This window comes from Perissodus microlepis, chromosome 12 (genome assembly GCF_051167445.1).
Source record: "Perissodus microlepis isolate ML-2025 ecotype Zambia chromosome 12, ASM5116744v1, whole genome shotgun sequence".
Classification (NCBI taxonomy): Eukaryota; Metazoa; Chordata; class Actinopteri; order Cichliformes; family Cichlidae; genus Perissodus; species Perissodus microlepis.
The window spans coordinates 26,291,996-26,309,871 of NC_140472.1; the positions used below are offsets into that span (position 1 = coordinate 26,291,996).

General features: G+C 41.4%; 1 protein-coding gene across 2 annotated transcripts in view; it reads left to right on the forward strand.

The window, feature by feature from the left end:
* Positions 1-6,076: 6,076 nt before the first annotated feature.
* Positions 6,077-17,876, forward strand: part of cltcl1 (clathrin, heavy chain-like 1) — a 28,424-nt gene continuing 16,624 nt past the window's right edge. The window contains exons 1-5 of one of the 2 annotated variants that reach the window (XM_084945608.1): positions 6,077-6,389; positions 13,575-13,782; positions 15,375-15,643; positions 17,327-17,488; positions 17,691-17,804. In XM_084945608.1, the coding sequence (XP_084801734.1) occupies positions 6,348-6,389; positions 13,575-13,782; positions 15,375-15,643; positions 17,327-17,488; positions 17,691-17,804 (795 nt within the window). In that variant the 5' untranslated portion in view covers positions 6,077-6,347. The remainder of the gene's footprint in view (positions 6,390-13,574; positions 13,783-15,374; positions 15,644-17,326; positions 17,489-17,690; positions 17,805-17,876) is intronic. The other variant, XM_084945609.1, reaches the window with a different exon arrangement.

A 17,876-nucleotide genomic window follows, 5' to 3' on the forward strand; every position in this document is an offset into this window, starting at 1 on the left:
CTGCTGCAGGATTGCTCTCCCCCCGCTTCAGGACACCTACACCAGGAGATGCCGAACTAGAGCAGCGCAGATACTGAAGGACCCGTCCCATCCTGGCAACAAACTGTTCCAACTTCTGCAATCTGGTAGAAGGTTCTGAATCATCCGGGCAAGGACAGAGAGACTCAAGAGGAGCTTCTATCCCCAAGCCATCCGGGCCCTAAACACACACACCCGCCCTCTCACATCATCTATAATTGACTGAGACAGGACTCTCTTCCAGACACTCTAAACCCAGGCACAATGTACATTTCAAATTCCTTTAATTTTAAATATGTTTACATTGTCTATTCTGTAAAATAGTCAGATGTCTATTCTTATTAATGTACAGAATTCACCTGCTTGCTGCTACTACTGCACATTCACCCAATGTATATACTATATATATATATATAAGGTTCTTCCTCTAACCCCCCCCATTTTTGCACATGTCGAGGAGCGTGTCAGGTTACATTTCACTGTGTTATACTTGTATAACTGTGCATGTGACAAATAAAGAACCTTGAACCTAAAGCATTCTGATTCTGATTGTTTCAGGATGACCTGCCATTATCCAATGACACATCTGCTTACCTGTATCTTTTGCTCGTTTCTCCTCCTCTTGTTTTCTCTTTTTTCTAAACTGAGCACCTGATGGCTTTGAACTTTTCTTGTCCATCTTCCATTGGTTTTAATTTTGCACTCCAGTATGAACACCCATCCCCCAACCCGAGGATCACCACAACATAACCTAACAGACCTACACCTTAGTTCACAGATTCACTTTGTCTAAGGTGTATTTCTGGGATTTCGCACAACCCAGGATTCAAATCATGAATACATAATGGGCTTGGATTTACAACATTATGAATGAAATGTGCTCTATGTGGAAGCAGCCGGCCCCCTCCCCTTTCCACAGGTTGTGTGTGAGACTTTAAATCATCAAACTGTAAATTATAAATTTTACATTGTTATTGATCCCTTTACCCCGAGTCCTAAAGTGTATATTTATTTTCTTACTCTTCTTATATTTATTGTTTGTTTACTTGCACTGCTGTAACTGGAGCCTCGTTTCTCTATATACTGGACTGTATGTAGCGGATATGACAATAAAGTTTACTTTGACTTCAGCAGCAAGCAGGCGCACCGAGGGCTCTCACGCTCACTTTTCGTGTATAGAATTTCGAAAAAACATCGGTGCAAATTATAAGTCTGTATTATAATGTCTGGTGTTTTCGTGTTTGTTGGTTTGTTTTTATTTTGTTTTATTTTGCGAGTTGGTTATTAGATGCTGCTCCAGCCAGCCAGAGAATCCCCCGCCGCCCCGCCCTCTCCTCCCTGTGCCGCAAGCAGCAGGCGCACTTACTCCCAGCAAATGGGTGATAGAAAATCGATCGCTGCCTATGCCATTCCCAATATGCGCTGGCTCAGCCAGCGCATATTGGCATATTTCCTCGTATCTTTTCTTTGTCTTTTCGTCAAGTCTGTCTTTGTATGGACCGGCATTGTTCTCTTTTTGTTTTGTACATTCCTTTTTTGTGCGGCAAAGAAAAAACAAGAAGGTATTGGAACCGGAGAATGAGCGTTTTGCGGTGCTGCAAATGCTTGCATTTGATGCGGTACTTGGATTGTTTTGCCACGAGTTCCCGGCATGCAATGCGCGAAAATCACGTGATTGCTAAACAAGGGGGAGGGTGCATCGGGCCTCCTCGGCTGTAATTGGTCCAGCCCAGAGTCGATCATGACCAATTGGCCAATCCAACACCTTTCATTATATATACCCTTCCTAAAATAAAAAAAAAATCCATCGGCCCATAAAAACAAAAAATCGCCAGCGGCCCACCGGTATGCCCGATGGCCAGTCCAGCTATGGCTGGCTGATGTCGTGGCAGCATGAGTACGAGCAATTTTTTTTTAAATTTTTTTTTGCCGATGCCCGTGATGCCGCCCCGGGCAACCGCCCGTGTCGCCTGTATCTAAAACCGCTACTGTTTACTGCAGGAAGAAACGGTTAAATCGGCGTTTTATAAGAAAAAAGGTTGGAAAGCCCTCTCCAACTGTGAGCAAAAACAAACCCCACCCCCCTCTGCCTTTCCTATTCGTCCAAAAATGTACCATGTCGACCAAAAAAATGATATGGCAACGTGGCATCTAGTTGTTAAGAAACGGGGGAAGTTTTAGGAGTGACGGCGGTGCTTTGAGATGTGAGAGATTTGCGACGTTTAGCACAAATCTTGTGTAGTTAGTGTGTAGTGTAGTCAATAGTTTTGTTGTGTGTGTCCGAACAATGAGGCGACTGCTGAATGTTACAGGTGTTACAGGAGTGATACATCTCCTGCTGTCAGGCCTGCAGATATCAGGCTGTTGTTCTCCTTTATCTCATAGTGGACAGAAATTTTTTTTTGGAGTGACACAAATAATTTGTGTGGCATCAGATTTGATGCAGAACAGCTGATTGTTCTGTAAATAGTTTGAAATGTTTATTTAAAAATGCCTTGGCTGCATTTAATAAAATAGCTGCATTTTGGAGACAGAGAGTTACAGGACTCTCTCCCAGACCACAGACTCATAATACAAGTCAGAGCTGTATATATATATATAAAAAAAAAAAAGAAAGCTGTGTTTTCGAAATTGGAGTTCAAGTTATTTTTACTTCCAATAGTGTTAACATACTACACAGGTCATGAACAAGATTTTTTTTTACATTTTCATTGTAAATGGGCTAAAGCAGTTAATTAAAAGTAGTCTAACATAAATGTAAACGCTGTAATTTAATTATTTTATTAAACCATGAAACTTGGATGGATTCGTGACCAAAGTGCACACGTCTGATGTCGCTCACAGTGGTCCAAGGGATCGCTCAGGGAGTTTGTGTGTTCGCTCAGACACGTGAAAAATTAGAGGGAACATTGGGCCTATGACATTCAGTACCCAGTTATTAAAATGTTAAGTGTAAATCATCCCCAGCCCACAATAGCAGCTGAATTTACTACGATTTCAGATCTTTTTACACGTCAATAAGAAACCACCGATGTGTAAAACAGGCTGACAACAGAATGACGTAAACCACACTGCTGCAACTGTGCAGCTCTCAGGTTTGATCTATTGTTTCTCTCTGTTTTTATGACATTTTTCACTGTGGATTACAACAACATCAACATTAGAAAATGAAATACATTTATAGTAGGTGATCATTAATCAGTATTATTGGCACTATTAAAGGGCCCCAAAAATCAAACTTTGCTTAGGGCACCACGGAGGGCCAACCCTTTTTACACTTCAACGATTGTACACAAAATACAATCATCCATCCTTCTATCTATTTATTTTCTTCCGCTTATATAATTCAGCATCACAGGGAAGCTGGATCCCAGTTGTTTTTAACAGAGGGCCAAGCAGTGGAGGGAGCTGCCGACCTCCCAGCAATACATGTAAAAGCTTTATTTTATACTGACTCTGGTCAACTTTATCTATCATAAAAATTTGCTTCACGATCTGAAACACGTAAGTGTGGCAAATATGCAAATAGCTAAGAAATCAGGATGGGGTAAATCGTTTCTTACTGCACTTCTGTTAGGCGACTGAATAAAAACACAAAGTCAGCAGTCTGGCTATGAATGTCTTTAAGTAAACTCAAAAACCTGAATGTTTAAAATCTTTGCTTGTGGTATATCCTGGTTTCTGTGGGTGTATGAGAGCTGCATGCTTCCTGTGAGGATTAATCATAAAACCAACCCTAAAACCACCTGGTAGAACAATTACTGTGATACTGTATGAAGAAGTCAGGGGTCTCCCAGCTCCCAGTTTGCATACGTGAGACAGCTGCTCTCTACTTTTAAAGCTAGAATAAACTTTCTTTTTTAATAAAGGTTTTATTTAGGGCTGGATCAGGTGATCCTGAACCATATCTTAGTTATGCTGCAATAGACTTGGCCTGCTGTGTGTGTGTGTGTGTGTGTGTGTGTGTGTGTGTGTGTGTGTGTGTGTGGAGATGAGGGTCTTTCTTCTTCACTTGCAGCTTTTCTTTTTCAATGTGCTTATACACCACTATTGCATTTAACCATTATCAATGATTAAACTCTGTCTCCAACTGTGTGCAGAACCTCCCTGAGTCTGGTTTTGGACTGGAGGTTCTTCCTGCTTTTACAGTGTTTTTCCTTCCTACACTCACCAGGTGCTTGTTCACACATCTTTGTCTAATTTGTGTTTCTTTCTAATATTGTAGATGAAAGAATAAAATATGGTGGTGAGACCTCATATGATGTGTTATGTATTGTTTGGAGGTGGTGGCACTGATAAAAACACAGAAGGCCAAGCTGGACGTGGCAGACCCTTGGAGAAGGGTGTGAGCAGAATCGATAAGATTAGGTATGAATACATCAGCGTGACAGTAGTTTGGAGACAAAGTTAGAGAGACTAGGCTGAGATGGTTTGGATGTGTGCAGAGGAGGTATAGTGGATATGTTGGATAAAGGATGCGGAATATGGAGCACCAGGGAGGAAGAAAAGAAGGAAAACCTCAGAGAAAGTTCATGGATGTAGAGGAGGATATGCAGAGGGTTGACAGAGGAGCATTCTTGGGATAGGATTAGATTGAGGCAGATAATTCGCTGGGGCGACCCCTAAAGAGAGCAGCCAAAAGAAGAAGACAAAGAAGAATAATTAGTATGTGATTTATCTACAAAAGTGTCAATTTACATTATAGATGAATCACTGAAGTTACCTGCATTGCATGGATTAGATGCAATGCAATGTTTTACCCTATGTATGTAATGCACCTATACGTGGTGCAGTTACATATGACACTCATATCCTTGCTTAACAGTCAAGGTATCATCATGTTTCGGCGCTCTTTAATTTTGACCGACTGACTAATGTTTTTAAGGGAATTAAAATGCTTTATGTTGTCTAGTAATGTCACACAAAAGCTTGCAGCAGTGGCTAAAAACACAGATGTTTGTGGGACTGCAAATAGAAATATTTGCATAAATAAGTAAAGTCTGCTAAATAACTTCCTGGAACCAGTGAGTGTAATTTTAATCTTTAAGCTCTGCTACAGGGTGACTGCTGGTATGACAAACTTGTGTTCATGGTCTAATATTCATTTCAGTCAATGAAAAGTAGCTAACAATAACTTCTATTAAAATTTCCCCCAGTCATTTTTGCATTTAGTTTTAGGATGTCATTGATACATGGACTGGACTAAAATCACATCATTTTTACATGTGGTATCTGCATTTAAAAGATGTATTATTATTATTATTATTATTATTATTATTATTATTATTATTATTATTATTATTTTCATTTTTTTCAAAGCTACTCATTTTAAGTTTTAATATGTCACTACTAAATACTACATGGAGCAAGACTACCCTTCTGGAACAGGCATTTTAAATGATGTTCATATTACTGCACGTTATACTGATTCATGTCTGGTCTGAAATGTAAATGAGGCTTTGCTGTTTTTCAAAGGAACTATGTTTCAAAGAAACCACAAACCCAGAAATTATGGTGTAAATGGTTTGACTTTTAAATAAAGCAGAAACCACATTTTCTATTCCTCACCCTCATAGACTCATTCTCATTGATGACACGCCAGAAAGGTTGTTGATGTTAACATAATACTGAAATGTACTTTTTAGTTGTGCATGTCTTACTGCACTCCATGCACCACGGTGATGATGGGAGAGGGTCACTGACGTAAAAAGCTGCTTGGAAAAAAACACGATTTGAAAGGTCGGCAGTCCTCTGATCATCCATTCAGAAGCACATTTTATAGAAAGATGACTGCATATGTGTGATTGTGTGGTAATTATGCAAAGGTGGGGCGCATGTCACGAGCCCTGATTTCGAAGTTGGTGGAAAGGAAGGGGGAAGGGGCTGCGGCGGAGGGGTACAAAATGCGCGTTCAACTGAATTCATTGACAGCTCAGAGAAAACAATAATAATAAAAAAAATCCAAGGGTGGGGCGTCACATGTGAAGTTATCCGTTTCAATAAGTAAGCACGGGCTTTTAAGACTGCCCATATCCTTACAAGGCTCAGGGAGGAGATGGTTTGGCTCAGTAGTAGTTGAAGTGGACTAGTTTTCTTAGCGGAGGTGCGGAGTTTTTGATTCAGGACTGGTGTAAGGGGGGCTACTGAATGGGAGCAGTCACTGGATTCGTGTGATACCAACGCAAGCCACCCAGACTACCTACTACTGCCCATCAGTTTGACTTTTTGGGCATTTAGGGCACACAAAGAAGAACACCACCTTTATCCTCTTGTTGTCCCCTTCCCCTTTCCTTCCTCGCGGACTCTTCAGGCAGAGAAACCCTCCAGAAATGGCTCAGATACTGCCGATACGATTTCAGGAGCATCTGCAGGTAAGCAGACATACAGAAAGCCCTAAATTTAATCCCAGCTCCTTTCTTTTTGCGCCACTCCTCGCCCTTGTGGGTCCGCACACACACAGCACATGTCGCATTTAAATGGAATCTGAAAAAGGGCTGCGGGGTGGTGCTCAATATAGCTACAGGCCTAGTTCTCTCCTGCCGGGCAGATGATGACTTGTAAAAATTGAACAGTCAGATCGTACACAGCCCCAATGCGGGCCGGTACGTGTGCTTGTGTGTGTGTGTGTGTGTGTGTGTGTGTGTGTGTGTTGGGGGATACGCCGCAGTTTTTCCCGTTTAAGTTATAAACGACGCTGTCATTTTCACTGCGGTGTTTTGACACTTTGTGACAACTGAGCTCAGCTGTTCGTGGCTACGTTGTATCTGAGAAATGAATGGCACTTGTTCTCAATCTTTGTTGCTGCCATGCTGTTGTCATGTCCTGCAGCCAAATACTCCCAGTTTCAGGAGCAAAAATCCCAACCAGTGTCTCTCAAAATGCCCAGCTTTTGCACACAGCTGGGCGTAACTGATAAAAATCACCGTAATGTGTTTCATGTAACAACATGAAACTGTGCGCTTTATTTAGATCTTGGTCGTTGGATGTAGGTGTACAGGGGGATGTAAAAAGCGGTTATGTTTGGATTCACTCGGCAGTTGAATAAGTTCTGGAAACTGGCTCAATCAGTTGTAATGAAGCCTGTAAGACCAGAAACGCATCATTCGATTGATATCTTGCCATGACCAAAACGCAATATGACATCTAGTTCCATAATGCAGCGTCAATATCATATTGATTTAATGTGTCTCCAAACTCATGCTGGTGATTATTTATTTTATTGTATTGGTTTCGTCTTAGGGAGCATCTGCACAGCTTCAAAGCAATCTGCATCAATATAGCAGAGGAACTCAAGCCCCATAGACTCTGATCTTGGTGGAGAAAACACAAGCGGGCGCACACACACAACACAAATGCCCTTTTACAATCTGTGACAAGAAAAGAAAACAAGCAGCCAGTGATTTAGTCGTCTGCGGGGGAACAATTTGCACTATGGCCCCCTTTTTTTCCACTGCTATGGATTTTTAATCGCTGTCCCGTAGCAGCCCCAGTGCTTGGTGTCTTGCAGCCAGAAGAGAAACTTTGTGATGCACCCCTCCACCTCCCCTGGTCTGTAGCCTGTTGTTATGGTAACAGCAGGCAGTGAAATGGCCTTTCACTAGAAAAAAAATAAAAGCTCAGTCCCAACCCCCCTTCTCTCTCCCTCTGCTCCCTTCCTCTGGCCAGTAGCCCCACTTTCTCAGCCAAAGATCCTTTATCCACCAAAAAACTGCCAGCCAAAAGAGCCTGCAGCCTAGCAGGCTCCTCTCCTCACTGACAGGAGCGGTACACTGCTGCTCACTGATGGAGCACAGTGCAGTACCTGGCAATGTCTGGTTATTAGTCCAGATTGCTCACAACAGCACAGACCTTTCCCTTTATACATGTCTTAAGAAAATCAGGCCTTGAGACGGCGATAAGCAGCCCGCAGCTTTATGTTTCACCTCTACCGTGAAATCCCAGCTCTGCTACAGTCGTATCTCCCTGTGAGTCTAGGTGGCTCAAGCAGAGTGAAAAATGCTTGGAATTTGCAAACCCAGGACTTTGGGCCTCAAGTTGTTTAGCTTTTTTTTTTTTTTCTTTTCCTTGGCCTGGTATTTACAGCTCAGTGTCTGCAGTCTGGGCCGAGGTTCACGAGTGTAACATGGATTTAGATTTGTGATGAGGTACCAGCTTGTTGAGCTAGCACTTGCATAATATACAGAGTACAGCAAATGCCATAATATCCTGACTATTAAAACTGTTGTTTAAATGGGCCTCATTATGCTTTTTCTCATCTTCTGTCATGCATATACTATTTAAATGCTGATAACATGGCACAAGTTTCAGAAGAGGTCTGTGAATGTGCAGCTCCACCCACCTACTGTTCAAACCTTCAACCAGATGAATGTTGAGATAAATGAGCATTAAAAAAATCGCTTTAATGTTCCTCTGTTTAGTGCAGACATATAAGATGAAGGACTGGGGTTTCTGTAGTGTTAATGCCAGCTATGGATTACCTGCCTAACCTCACACTGTCACTAAGCTGTGGGGTAAATTCTCCTTACTTTGCTTTATGATTCTAGAACCATACTGTGCATGAGCATGGCAGAATCTGTTGTTAAATCAATGCAGTAATTGGTGGATCAGAGTTGGGTTCTGTGGATTATGATGGAGACAAAAATGAGGGACTGAGAATGGTCTGGTGAATTATGAAGGCGAGAGTCATTTACAGCTTTTGTGGCTCTTCTGCTGGCTGTCGGTGAAGCAGCCTACGTACTGTAGCAGCTTGTGTAAGTGCAAAGATTTCCTGCAGCTCTGAAGTGCCTGAAATTTGTCCTGTCTAGCTGAGTCGGGAGAAGTGAACCTGCTGTATTTGTACTAATGAAATGACGCCACCACGTCAAACCACCGGATGTGTTTGATAGACAACTGAGGTAAGCAGGCCCCGTTTAAGCCTGGCAAATTGCATCAGGATAGGAAGCAGGATGACGGAACAGTCTAAGCGAGTCTAACAGGACACATCTGTGACCGCAGCAATGGCTGGCAGGGACAAGGCTGAGCGTCTGTGTTCAGTCACCGGAATTCGATCATGAATGCATTGAAAGAGCAGTCATCCAACACATACAACACTCACATTGTGTCTTTCTGTAATTTCAAATGGGTCGTGAACTTTGAAATTTGGTTAACTACAAGTGCGGATTGTTCTACAATCCACACTAGAATCGGAGATAAATATCTGTGTGTTTATTCTGACTTGGAAGTTAGAATATTAATAGAATCCATTGCTACTTTAAGGTGTTCATGATCACCATAGCTTTATACTTTAGGTTTATTTATATAGGCACTATTCACACTAACACTTTTCTCAAGGCACTTTATACTTCAAGGTAAAGATCCAACTAAATTGAGAGAAAATCCCAACAATCTGATGATCCCACATGAGCAAGCACTTTGCGACTGCAGGAAGGAAGAACTCCCTGATAACAGGAAGAAACCCTCTGGTAGACCATGGGTTAAGAAGGGTGTGGCTGGTTTTGGGGGAGGGGACAAGAGGAGAGAAAGATGGAGAGACCAAGACAAAAAACAAACTCTGATTTCCTAGAATAAAGGCTATGCGCTTTGCGAGCAAGTTCCACTCCCCCCCCCTGGATTCTTCAATTTATTAAAAAAAAAAAAGTGCTTGTGTAATCTCTTCATGAGCCCAAAACCATCAGCTGCTGATTCAACGTGTCAGTGCCTCAGCAAGATGTCCACCCAGTCTATGACTCACCAAATACCATCAATGCTGCTTCATCAGTGAAGATCTCCTGCCTTTTGTTACTGCGGTATTAACGTATTAATACGTTGTTTTTATTGTCTCATGTGTGCAGCGAAGATTGCTTAGAGGAGTCTGCAGTGTATCACTGGTTAGTATTTAAATGGATCACTGGAGACAGTAAGTTGAAGCTGAAGTGGGTTTTTAGTCTGGCATATTCGACTAAGAATCAGCTGGGGGGGAGTGTTCTTACAGCGAGCCAGTCTCTCCACCCTGAATCGTACTGTAAAATGCCAGAGGCCTGTGTTACTGGAACTAGAATCAACATACCTTCCTACCTCTTGGCCATTGTTCTTCATTTCTCGCAAGAGGCACATACATCACTCTGACTTCTCTTATTTACAATGGTTCGCTCCCTCTCTTCGTTGCCAACAGGATATTGGTCAGTGTCTTGAGCTCCTCCTTTCACTCCCAACCTTATCTTTTCCTCCATTATCTTTATTGTAACTTCCCTTCCCTCTGCTTCCAGAGATAGTTTTGGCAGTCTTGAAGAGATGCAGCATATGGCTCCATTCCTCCCCCAGGGCTTTTCTGCGGCCTTTACAAGATGCCTTAAACAATGAAAATATTATTATTCTCATCCTTTATTATTTAATCATTGGGACAATAAACATTAAAAAATGCCAACTGCATAATTAATTAATTAATTTTTTCTCTGGCTTAAAGAAATTGTTCCACGGTTAAGCAGCACTTGAATATTGATCTTTAATGAAATATTTGTCTTTTTATCATAAACTGCAAATATGCTTCAGTTAAAGTTGATTCTGTAATGTTGTGAAAGGGGAATTATGTTAATTTACAGCTCCATATTTTTATTCTTGGACTTTCCTTGGACATTGGCACAACCCCAAAGGTGATCCTTTGCATGAAACAAGCTGCTTTAACTCAGTTTCTCTACTTTTAAAGCAGCTTTCTTATGATTGGCTGTCCCAAACAGAATGTATCTGGCTGTGGTTTGCGTTGCATTAACTGTTTAAGAATTACAGCCATTTTCATACATAATGTACATCATGTAGTTGCTTTTCACTGGAACTTTTAATATGAAGTCCAAAGAGATGTTGCTAAAACCAAAATAAGCCTATGAGAAACTGTTTAAGATCCAGGCCCCTGGCCTTGGATGAAGTGAGGCTGCCTGCTTTATGCAAATTCGAGTGTGGCAACACGATTTGCTGCACAAAGTTTTACGATTGGAAATTGTTGATTTGTCCTGAAGTTTTACAATCTGGTACATTCTTAAAAAGAATGAATTCACTGACCAGCTCAAGAATTTCACAACATCTAACCAAGTCATGAGCACTCTCAAGCTGATGGATGTACCATTGTTAAGATTTACAATCAAAACATGTCTTCATGAATGGAAATACAGGGTTTACAAAAAGGTGCAAAACACTGGTTACGCTTGAGAACATGAAAATGAAACCAAGATGAATTTGTACCAGAATGATGGGAAGAGAAAAGTGTGGTGAATGAGGAGTCGTACCTCATTTTCTATCAAACACGAGGATGGAAGCATTGTTATGGCATTGGCATGTATGGTTAGCAGTGGAACTGGGTTACTAGATGTGACTGCTGATAGAAACAGCAGGAGGAATTGTGAATTGTATAGGGATATACTCTCTGCTCACATTCATTCAAATGCAGCAAAATTGATTGGATGATACTTCATGGTGCAGATGGATAATGACCTGAAGCATATTGCAAAAGCAACCCAAGAGTTTCTCAAGGCAAAGAAATATGAAATTCTTCTTCAGTGACCAAGTCAGTCGCTCGATCTCAACCCAGCAGAGCAGATTCTCAGTCGTTAAATACAAAACTGAAGGTAGAAAGATCCTCAAAGAAGAAGCAACTGAAGGTGGCTGCTGTAGAGGCCTGGCAGAGCATTTTAAGGGAAGAAACTGAATTTTGTGGTCTGCATCAGTTCTGTCTTTTGATTGGTCACAGGACTGTAGGTCTCGAAAACAACAACAAAAATCTAAAAAGAAGCCAAAAAACTGCAAAAAACTAATAACTGTGTTTGGTGATAACTACATGTCCCCCCCCCCCCCCTGACTAACCACTGTACACATGAAAATACTGATAAGTGTAGCCTATGCTAAAGCTAGCACCTGGTATAAGTGAAAATCTAAAAATATTTTGGATATAATTAATTAAGGATAATTCAGTTTTTCTTTGGAAGCAGCCCCTCTGATCACCCCAGGCTGAACACTGCTGCATCCTTCCTGTTTTGGAGATGACATGATTTAAATGGCTCAGCGGTCATGATTTGTTTTCCTGCTCTATCAGCCAACTGCGAGATAGTACAGTCCTTGTGATGAGCATAAGGATTCCTTTCCGCTTGCCTCAGACTGCATAATGCAGTCAGTTCAGTCATCAGAGGGAGAGTGCATGTTTCTTTCTGTCCTCTCAGTTCAGTTAGTTTGACAATGTGTGCAGTAATTCCTCTATTCAACCAAACTGGACTTTTTCATGTTTGTTAGTTTTGAGGCAAATGTGTGTGTTGTTGTGTTTTCTGACTTGTTCTCATTAGGTTTGCTTTATTAAAATATTCTAATGTGTTCTTGGTTTTAGTGAATCTCTTGTTGTTTTTTTTTTTTTTTTTTTTGTGGTAATTAAACTTTATTTACAGCTAGCTGCTTAAAATGATGATTAAATACACTGTCAAGGTCCAGTCGAGCTTTAATAAAATTAAGTAGTAGAGATGTAATGATAAGTACAATGACAGCATTACTATTTATATCATAGGAAATTCTGGAAATTATTGTCAGCTTGTGTAAAATAAAGCTAAAATAAAGCTCTGTTTAGTTAACATCCAGCTGTGTGCCCACGCTTGTTCCCTGGCTCCATGTACCACCGACCAGACCTCCTGTATGGGAAAACGACCTTTAAGAGTATCCCTGGAAAACTTGAGCAGACCTGCTGCTATTTTAATCAAGTCCATGTTATGATCCATCGCTCACTACTTTCTCTTCCCCTAAAAAGCAAATGGCAGCTGCTCCCACATATATTTTCTCACCACATTTTAAGTTGTTGCAATAAAAGCATAGTATTAAAGCAGGAATATTGTGCTTGTGGCTGAGTTTTGCTTTCACAGCCCCAATTCTGTAAAAGTCGGGATGCTGTGTAAAAATGAAAATAAAGAGAATGAAATGCAGTTCTGTTTTATAGCTTTATGTGTCACCTTATGCATATCTCTCACAAACTGGCCACAGCTGTTCGCCTGTGAATGAGGATGGGCTCACTGACCAATAATTAATTTTTAAGTACTTTTATTACAAAATGTACTATACTGTGTATACTATGTATACTAAATATACATACAAAATGTGTGTCTGCCAACTGAATGCAGTTTTCTCTTATCTATGATACAGTCTATAATAATTAATGTACTACAGTGTATTTGCATTTATGTAGGCCTTTTCTAGTCTTACTGACCACTCAAAGTACTTTAAACTACAATTTCCAGTTAACTAACAGTGCTTACCAAAAAGTGTTGGGGGGTTTTCAGGGGACAGGTTCCTGCTCATCTAGATGAAATGGGTAGCAAACAAACACGTCATATATATACTGGTCGTACCCCTAAAGAAAACTCTTTCTTTAAATGTGATTGCATCTGCGTTGTCATTTTTATAAACTGTTTAGCCACTTCTTGAAAATGTACTTGTATCTGTTTCCAGCTACTGACTAGCTTACTGACCGTTATATGATACTCCACCACTGTAAAATGAGGTAACATAATTAAGCTAAAGGTTCTCACTTTCATTTCCTCAAAACTGTTTTTTAGCTGCAGAATCTGGGCGTAAACCCAGCCAACATTGGGTTCAGCTATCTGACGATGGAGTCGGACAAGTTCATCTGCATCCGTGAGAAGGTGGGCGAGCAGAACCAGGTGGTGATTGTGGACATGTCGGATCCCACCAACCCAATCAGGAGACCGATTTCTGCCGACAGTGCCATCATGAACCCCGCCAGCAAAGTCATCGCCCTCAAAGGTATGATGATGACGCATATAGAAATGACACAACACATTTAGGCAGCAGTGGCCAATAGATGAGAAATACTGTATTGTTCTGAGGCAAAAGAAAAAGTCAAAACTGTTGGCTTTTATTACTGGTGGCCCCATATTAAGCACAAAGTATTTTATTATTGTTTAAAGTCCCAGAATGAAGTCTGCATGGCCTCTGCACTGTTTATTTGCTTCTAGTTTTAACAGATTTAGCCGTTTACTAGAAATGCTGTGGAAAAGCCGCAGCAAAGATTAATGCCTGTCAATGTTGTAAATATGCCGAGTGCACTCACATCTATTACCCAGTGTAGTAAATTGGTTGTGAAAATTGATCGCCTGTCACTGAAACTAACCCTTAGAGCACAAACACAAGTGCTGATCAGGATGATTTGCTTATAATGCTTTTCTCTCTCCCTCCTCCCCCTCCCTCCCTCCTCCTTCTAAGCACAGTATTCCCTGTTTGCCCCTTTCCTTATGGTCTATCTTTGTCTTCTCATTCTTACCTGATTGACACTTTGCTTTTTCTCCTTTGCTTTCTGTCATTTCTCAGATGGTGAGTTGCTTTCTGTCTGTCTACCCGTCTGGCACGCTGTTGTGATGATACACTGGCCATGTCTCTCTCATAAAAGCTATCCCGTGTATCCCTTTTAACTATGCACATCTATTTCGACCACTGATCAATCAAAACACAGACGGCTACAAGAAAGGCACCTCAATATCACACGCACACCCACATGTCAGCCTAATCTTCTGGCAAATGCCCTACTTTTATGAGAATTGCACATGTGTTAGCATGACTTGTATGCTGGTAGATGTGTATGTGTGGTATGCATCATCAGATGTTATACAGTGAGAGGAGTTGGGGCACTCTTTGTGCACCTTTGCTCGCCTCTGTGAGCGTGTGCCAGCAGCCGTAATCAATGTTCAGATCTTTCCTTCCTGCACATAAGGGATGCCATTTATGTATCGTAAAGGCTGTGTGTTTGCAAGTTTGTACAGCAGCTCTAGTATTTACATGAGTCATGCATTACATCACCTGTTTGTTTTTCATTAAGTATTTTGGGTAAATGGAGGTTGTGTCTGTGTTTAGTCAATTGTGACATTTTCAAAAGCCGCCGTCTGCTTTCTGTAGCTGCGGGTCAGGTCACTCAGTAAAGAGTGGTGCTTCCCTGGCTTACGAACAATTTCGAGCAGTTCAGATATAATTTTTATTTGCTCTTTATTTCTGACACGAGTTTTGAACACTTGTGTCAGAAATCTCCCTCGGTTCCCCATTACAGTGGTGCTCACAGCACGGAACAGTAGTTACATTAAAGAAAATCATCAAGTCTGGGCTGAAACTAGGTCTTCGCCACTCGCAATAATCAAAAGAACAAGCTATTAAAACGTTTCCTCTCTGAATAAATAGTTCCAATTAAAAGTAGCTCTATTTATTTTCTAACTATTTCGAGGCAGACATGTTCATCTGCGGGTCTGTGTGTTACTCAGAACAGCTATTTAATTTGTTGTTTGGAGTTATTTGACGACTTCTCTCTTGCCTGTTTCGTCTCACGTCTCTGTTTCTTTACCGACCCTCAGCTGCCAAGACGCTGCAGATCTTCAACATTGAGATGAAGAGTAAGATGAAGGCTCACACCATGTCAGAGGAGGTCATGTTCTGGAAGTGGATCTCTGTAAACACCGTGGCCTTGGTGACAGATACTGCCGTCTATCACTGGAGCATGGAGGGGGATTCCCAACCGACCAAAGTATTCGATCGGCACGCCAGTCTGGCCGGATGTCAGATCATTAACTACAGAACTGACGAACAACAGAAGTGGTTACTGCTGATAGGGATTTCTGCACAGGTATGAAAGCACAGATGATATAAACATTTTCTGTGAAAGGAATATTTATCTCTCCGATCCCTGTTTATAGCCTTATTGGACAAAAGATCACACAAAGAACACTTTATCTGAGGTCAACTTTTGTTCTCTTCACTGGGCTGGAAGGTTTTGGCTGTGAGCAGGTACACACTGGAAAGCAAAAGAATTGTTTTTACCACACTGTTTTGAAACCTTTAGCTATTGTGCGACAGTGAATTAGCTTTAAAAAAAATCTGCATTCCTAACCAGTGACTGGATCATCTACTTTCTACAGGAACCAATAAACTTGGAACTTCATCACTTCCCAGATTTATTGTTTGCTCACTGAAGGGGAGGATAAAGAGATCAAGCTGTTATGCCATTGTATTATGCCAATAAGGGTGTATAATGTCATTAAAAAAAAAACACAATTTAGTCCACGAACACATAAAAGACACATTCTGAGAACAGTGGCATGAAATTCCAACAATCAAGCTTCCCAGAAATTTCTGCTGTAACCAGCCTCGCAGCATTTTATCCTTCTTTTACACAAAGAGTCGGATGTTTTTTGTTTTTTTTTTGGCTGTAAGCCGGACTCGTTCCCGGTGGGCTCTTTGTCACAGATTCTCTTCATGATTTTTATGAACAGAATTTCTTGGAGTAGCCGAAGCTTCCACTTTGGTAACCTCATGATCGTGTCTCTGCCTTTTGTGGATCTTGTGGTTCTGCTGGCTTCATCAGGTGGTGGCCTACAGATTGCATTTGAGTGGTTCACAGCCAAATGGGAAGCAGCATTGATGATAATTAGCACCTCTATCTCTGAGGCCATGGTTTGCAGCTGGAAAAGGGTAGAGTGCCTATTCCAGGTCAGAGTTGCTGTCCCAAGTGAAGGAGTCTAAGTATCTCTGAGTCTTATTCACAAGTGAGGGGAGCAGGAGACTGACAGATGGATTGGTGCCGCATCCGCAGTGATGAGGATGCTATTCCGGTCTGTTGTGGTAAACAGAGCTGAATGTAAAAGTGAAGCATTTACCAGTTGATCGTCCCTACCCTCAGCTATGGTCACAAGCTTTTGGTAATAACTGAAGAATACAAGAAATACGTTTTGTCTGAAGGATCAAGCTGAGGTGGTTCTGGTATCAGACTAGGATACTTCCTGTCCTCTGTTGGGCAAGGTGTTCTGGACATGTCATAGTGGGAGGAGGTCAAAGAGTAGGACACACTGCAAAGATGACGTCTCTTTGCTCGCCTCAATGAGATGGAGGCGGTTGGGGAGAGGGAGGTCTGGGCTTCTCTGGTTAGGTTGCTGCTCCCTGTGACCTGGCCCTCAGTAGGTGAAAGAAAAATGGATGGACAGATGTCTTTTTTGCTGACTTGCTGAATCTCAATAAGAAAATCAATACACCACTCTTTTTCTGTTTTTCTAAAGGAGTCTGGATCTAGAGGACTATGTCAAAGTATGACAACATGCATACATATTTCAAAGTGAACTTGTTTTATATGAATATCTAAATCAAATAAGCAAACAGTTTGTTTACCCACATCTAACCAAATGCACAGATAATACCTACCATTTGTTCATACACATACAAACACACTGCCTGAAATTTAAACCTGTATCTTTGATCCTTAATGACTTGAACATATCAATTTTTCCCCCCACCTTTTTTTTTTTTTCTTTTTCAGCAAAACCGTGTGGTCGGAGCAATGCAGCTGTACTCCGTTGACAGGAAAGTGTCCCAGCCCATCGAGGGCCATGCTGCTGCCTTCGGGGAGTTCAAAGTGGAGGGAAATGCCAAACCTTCCACTCTCTTCTGTTTTGCTGTGCGCTCACAGGCTGGGGGAAAGGTGAAGGCCATTCGAATGTACCCATGATGCTATCTGTGTTTGTAGCTGCTGAGCAAACTGCTTTGAAGCGACTTGAAAGAGTAATGTTTATGTTAGAATCCTATGAAATAACTTTTAAAAGTTTATTAATGTACAAATCCTCAACTGTGATGTTCTTTTTGGTCTCATTTGCTGTACTGTTGTCTTGGTTTACTTCTACCAGTTACACATCATCGAAGTTGGTCAGCCAGCTGCAGGAAACCAGCCATTTGCTAAGAAAGCTGTGGATGTGTTTTTCCCACCAGAGGCCCAGACAGACTTTCCCGTTGCTATGCAGGTAAAGAAAATGAGGCTTCTTCTACTGTACTCTGCTCACCACATTATGGGTCACTCCTGAATGTTTCTCTTT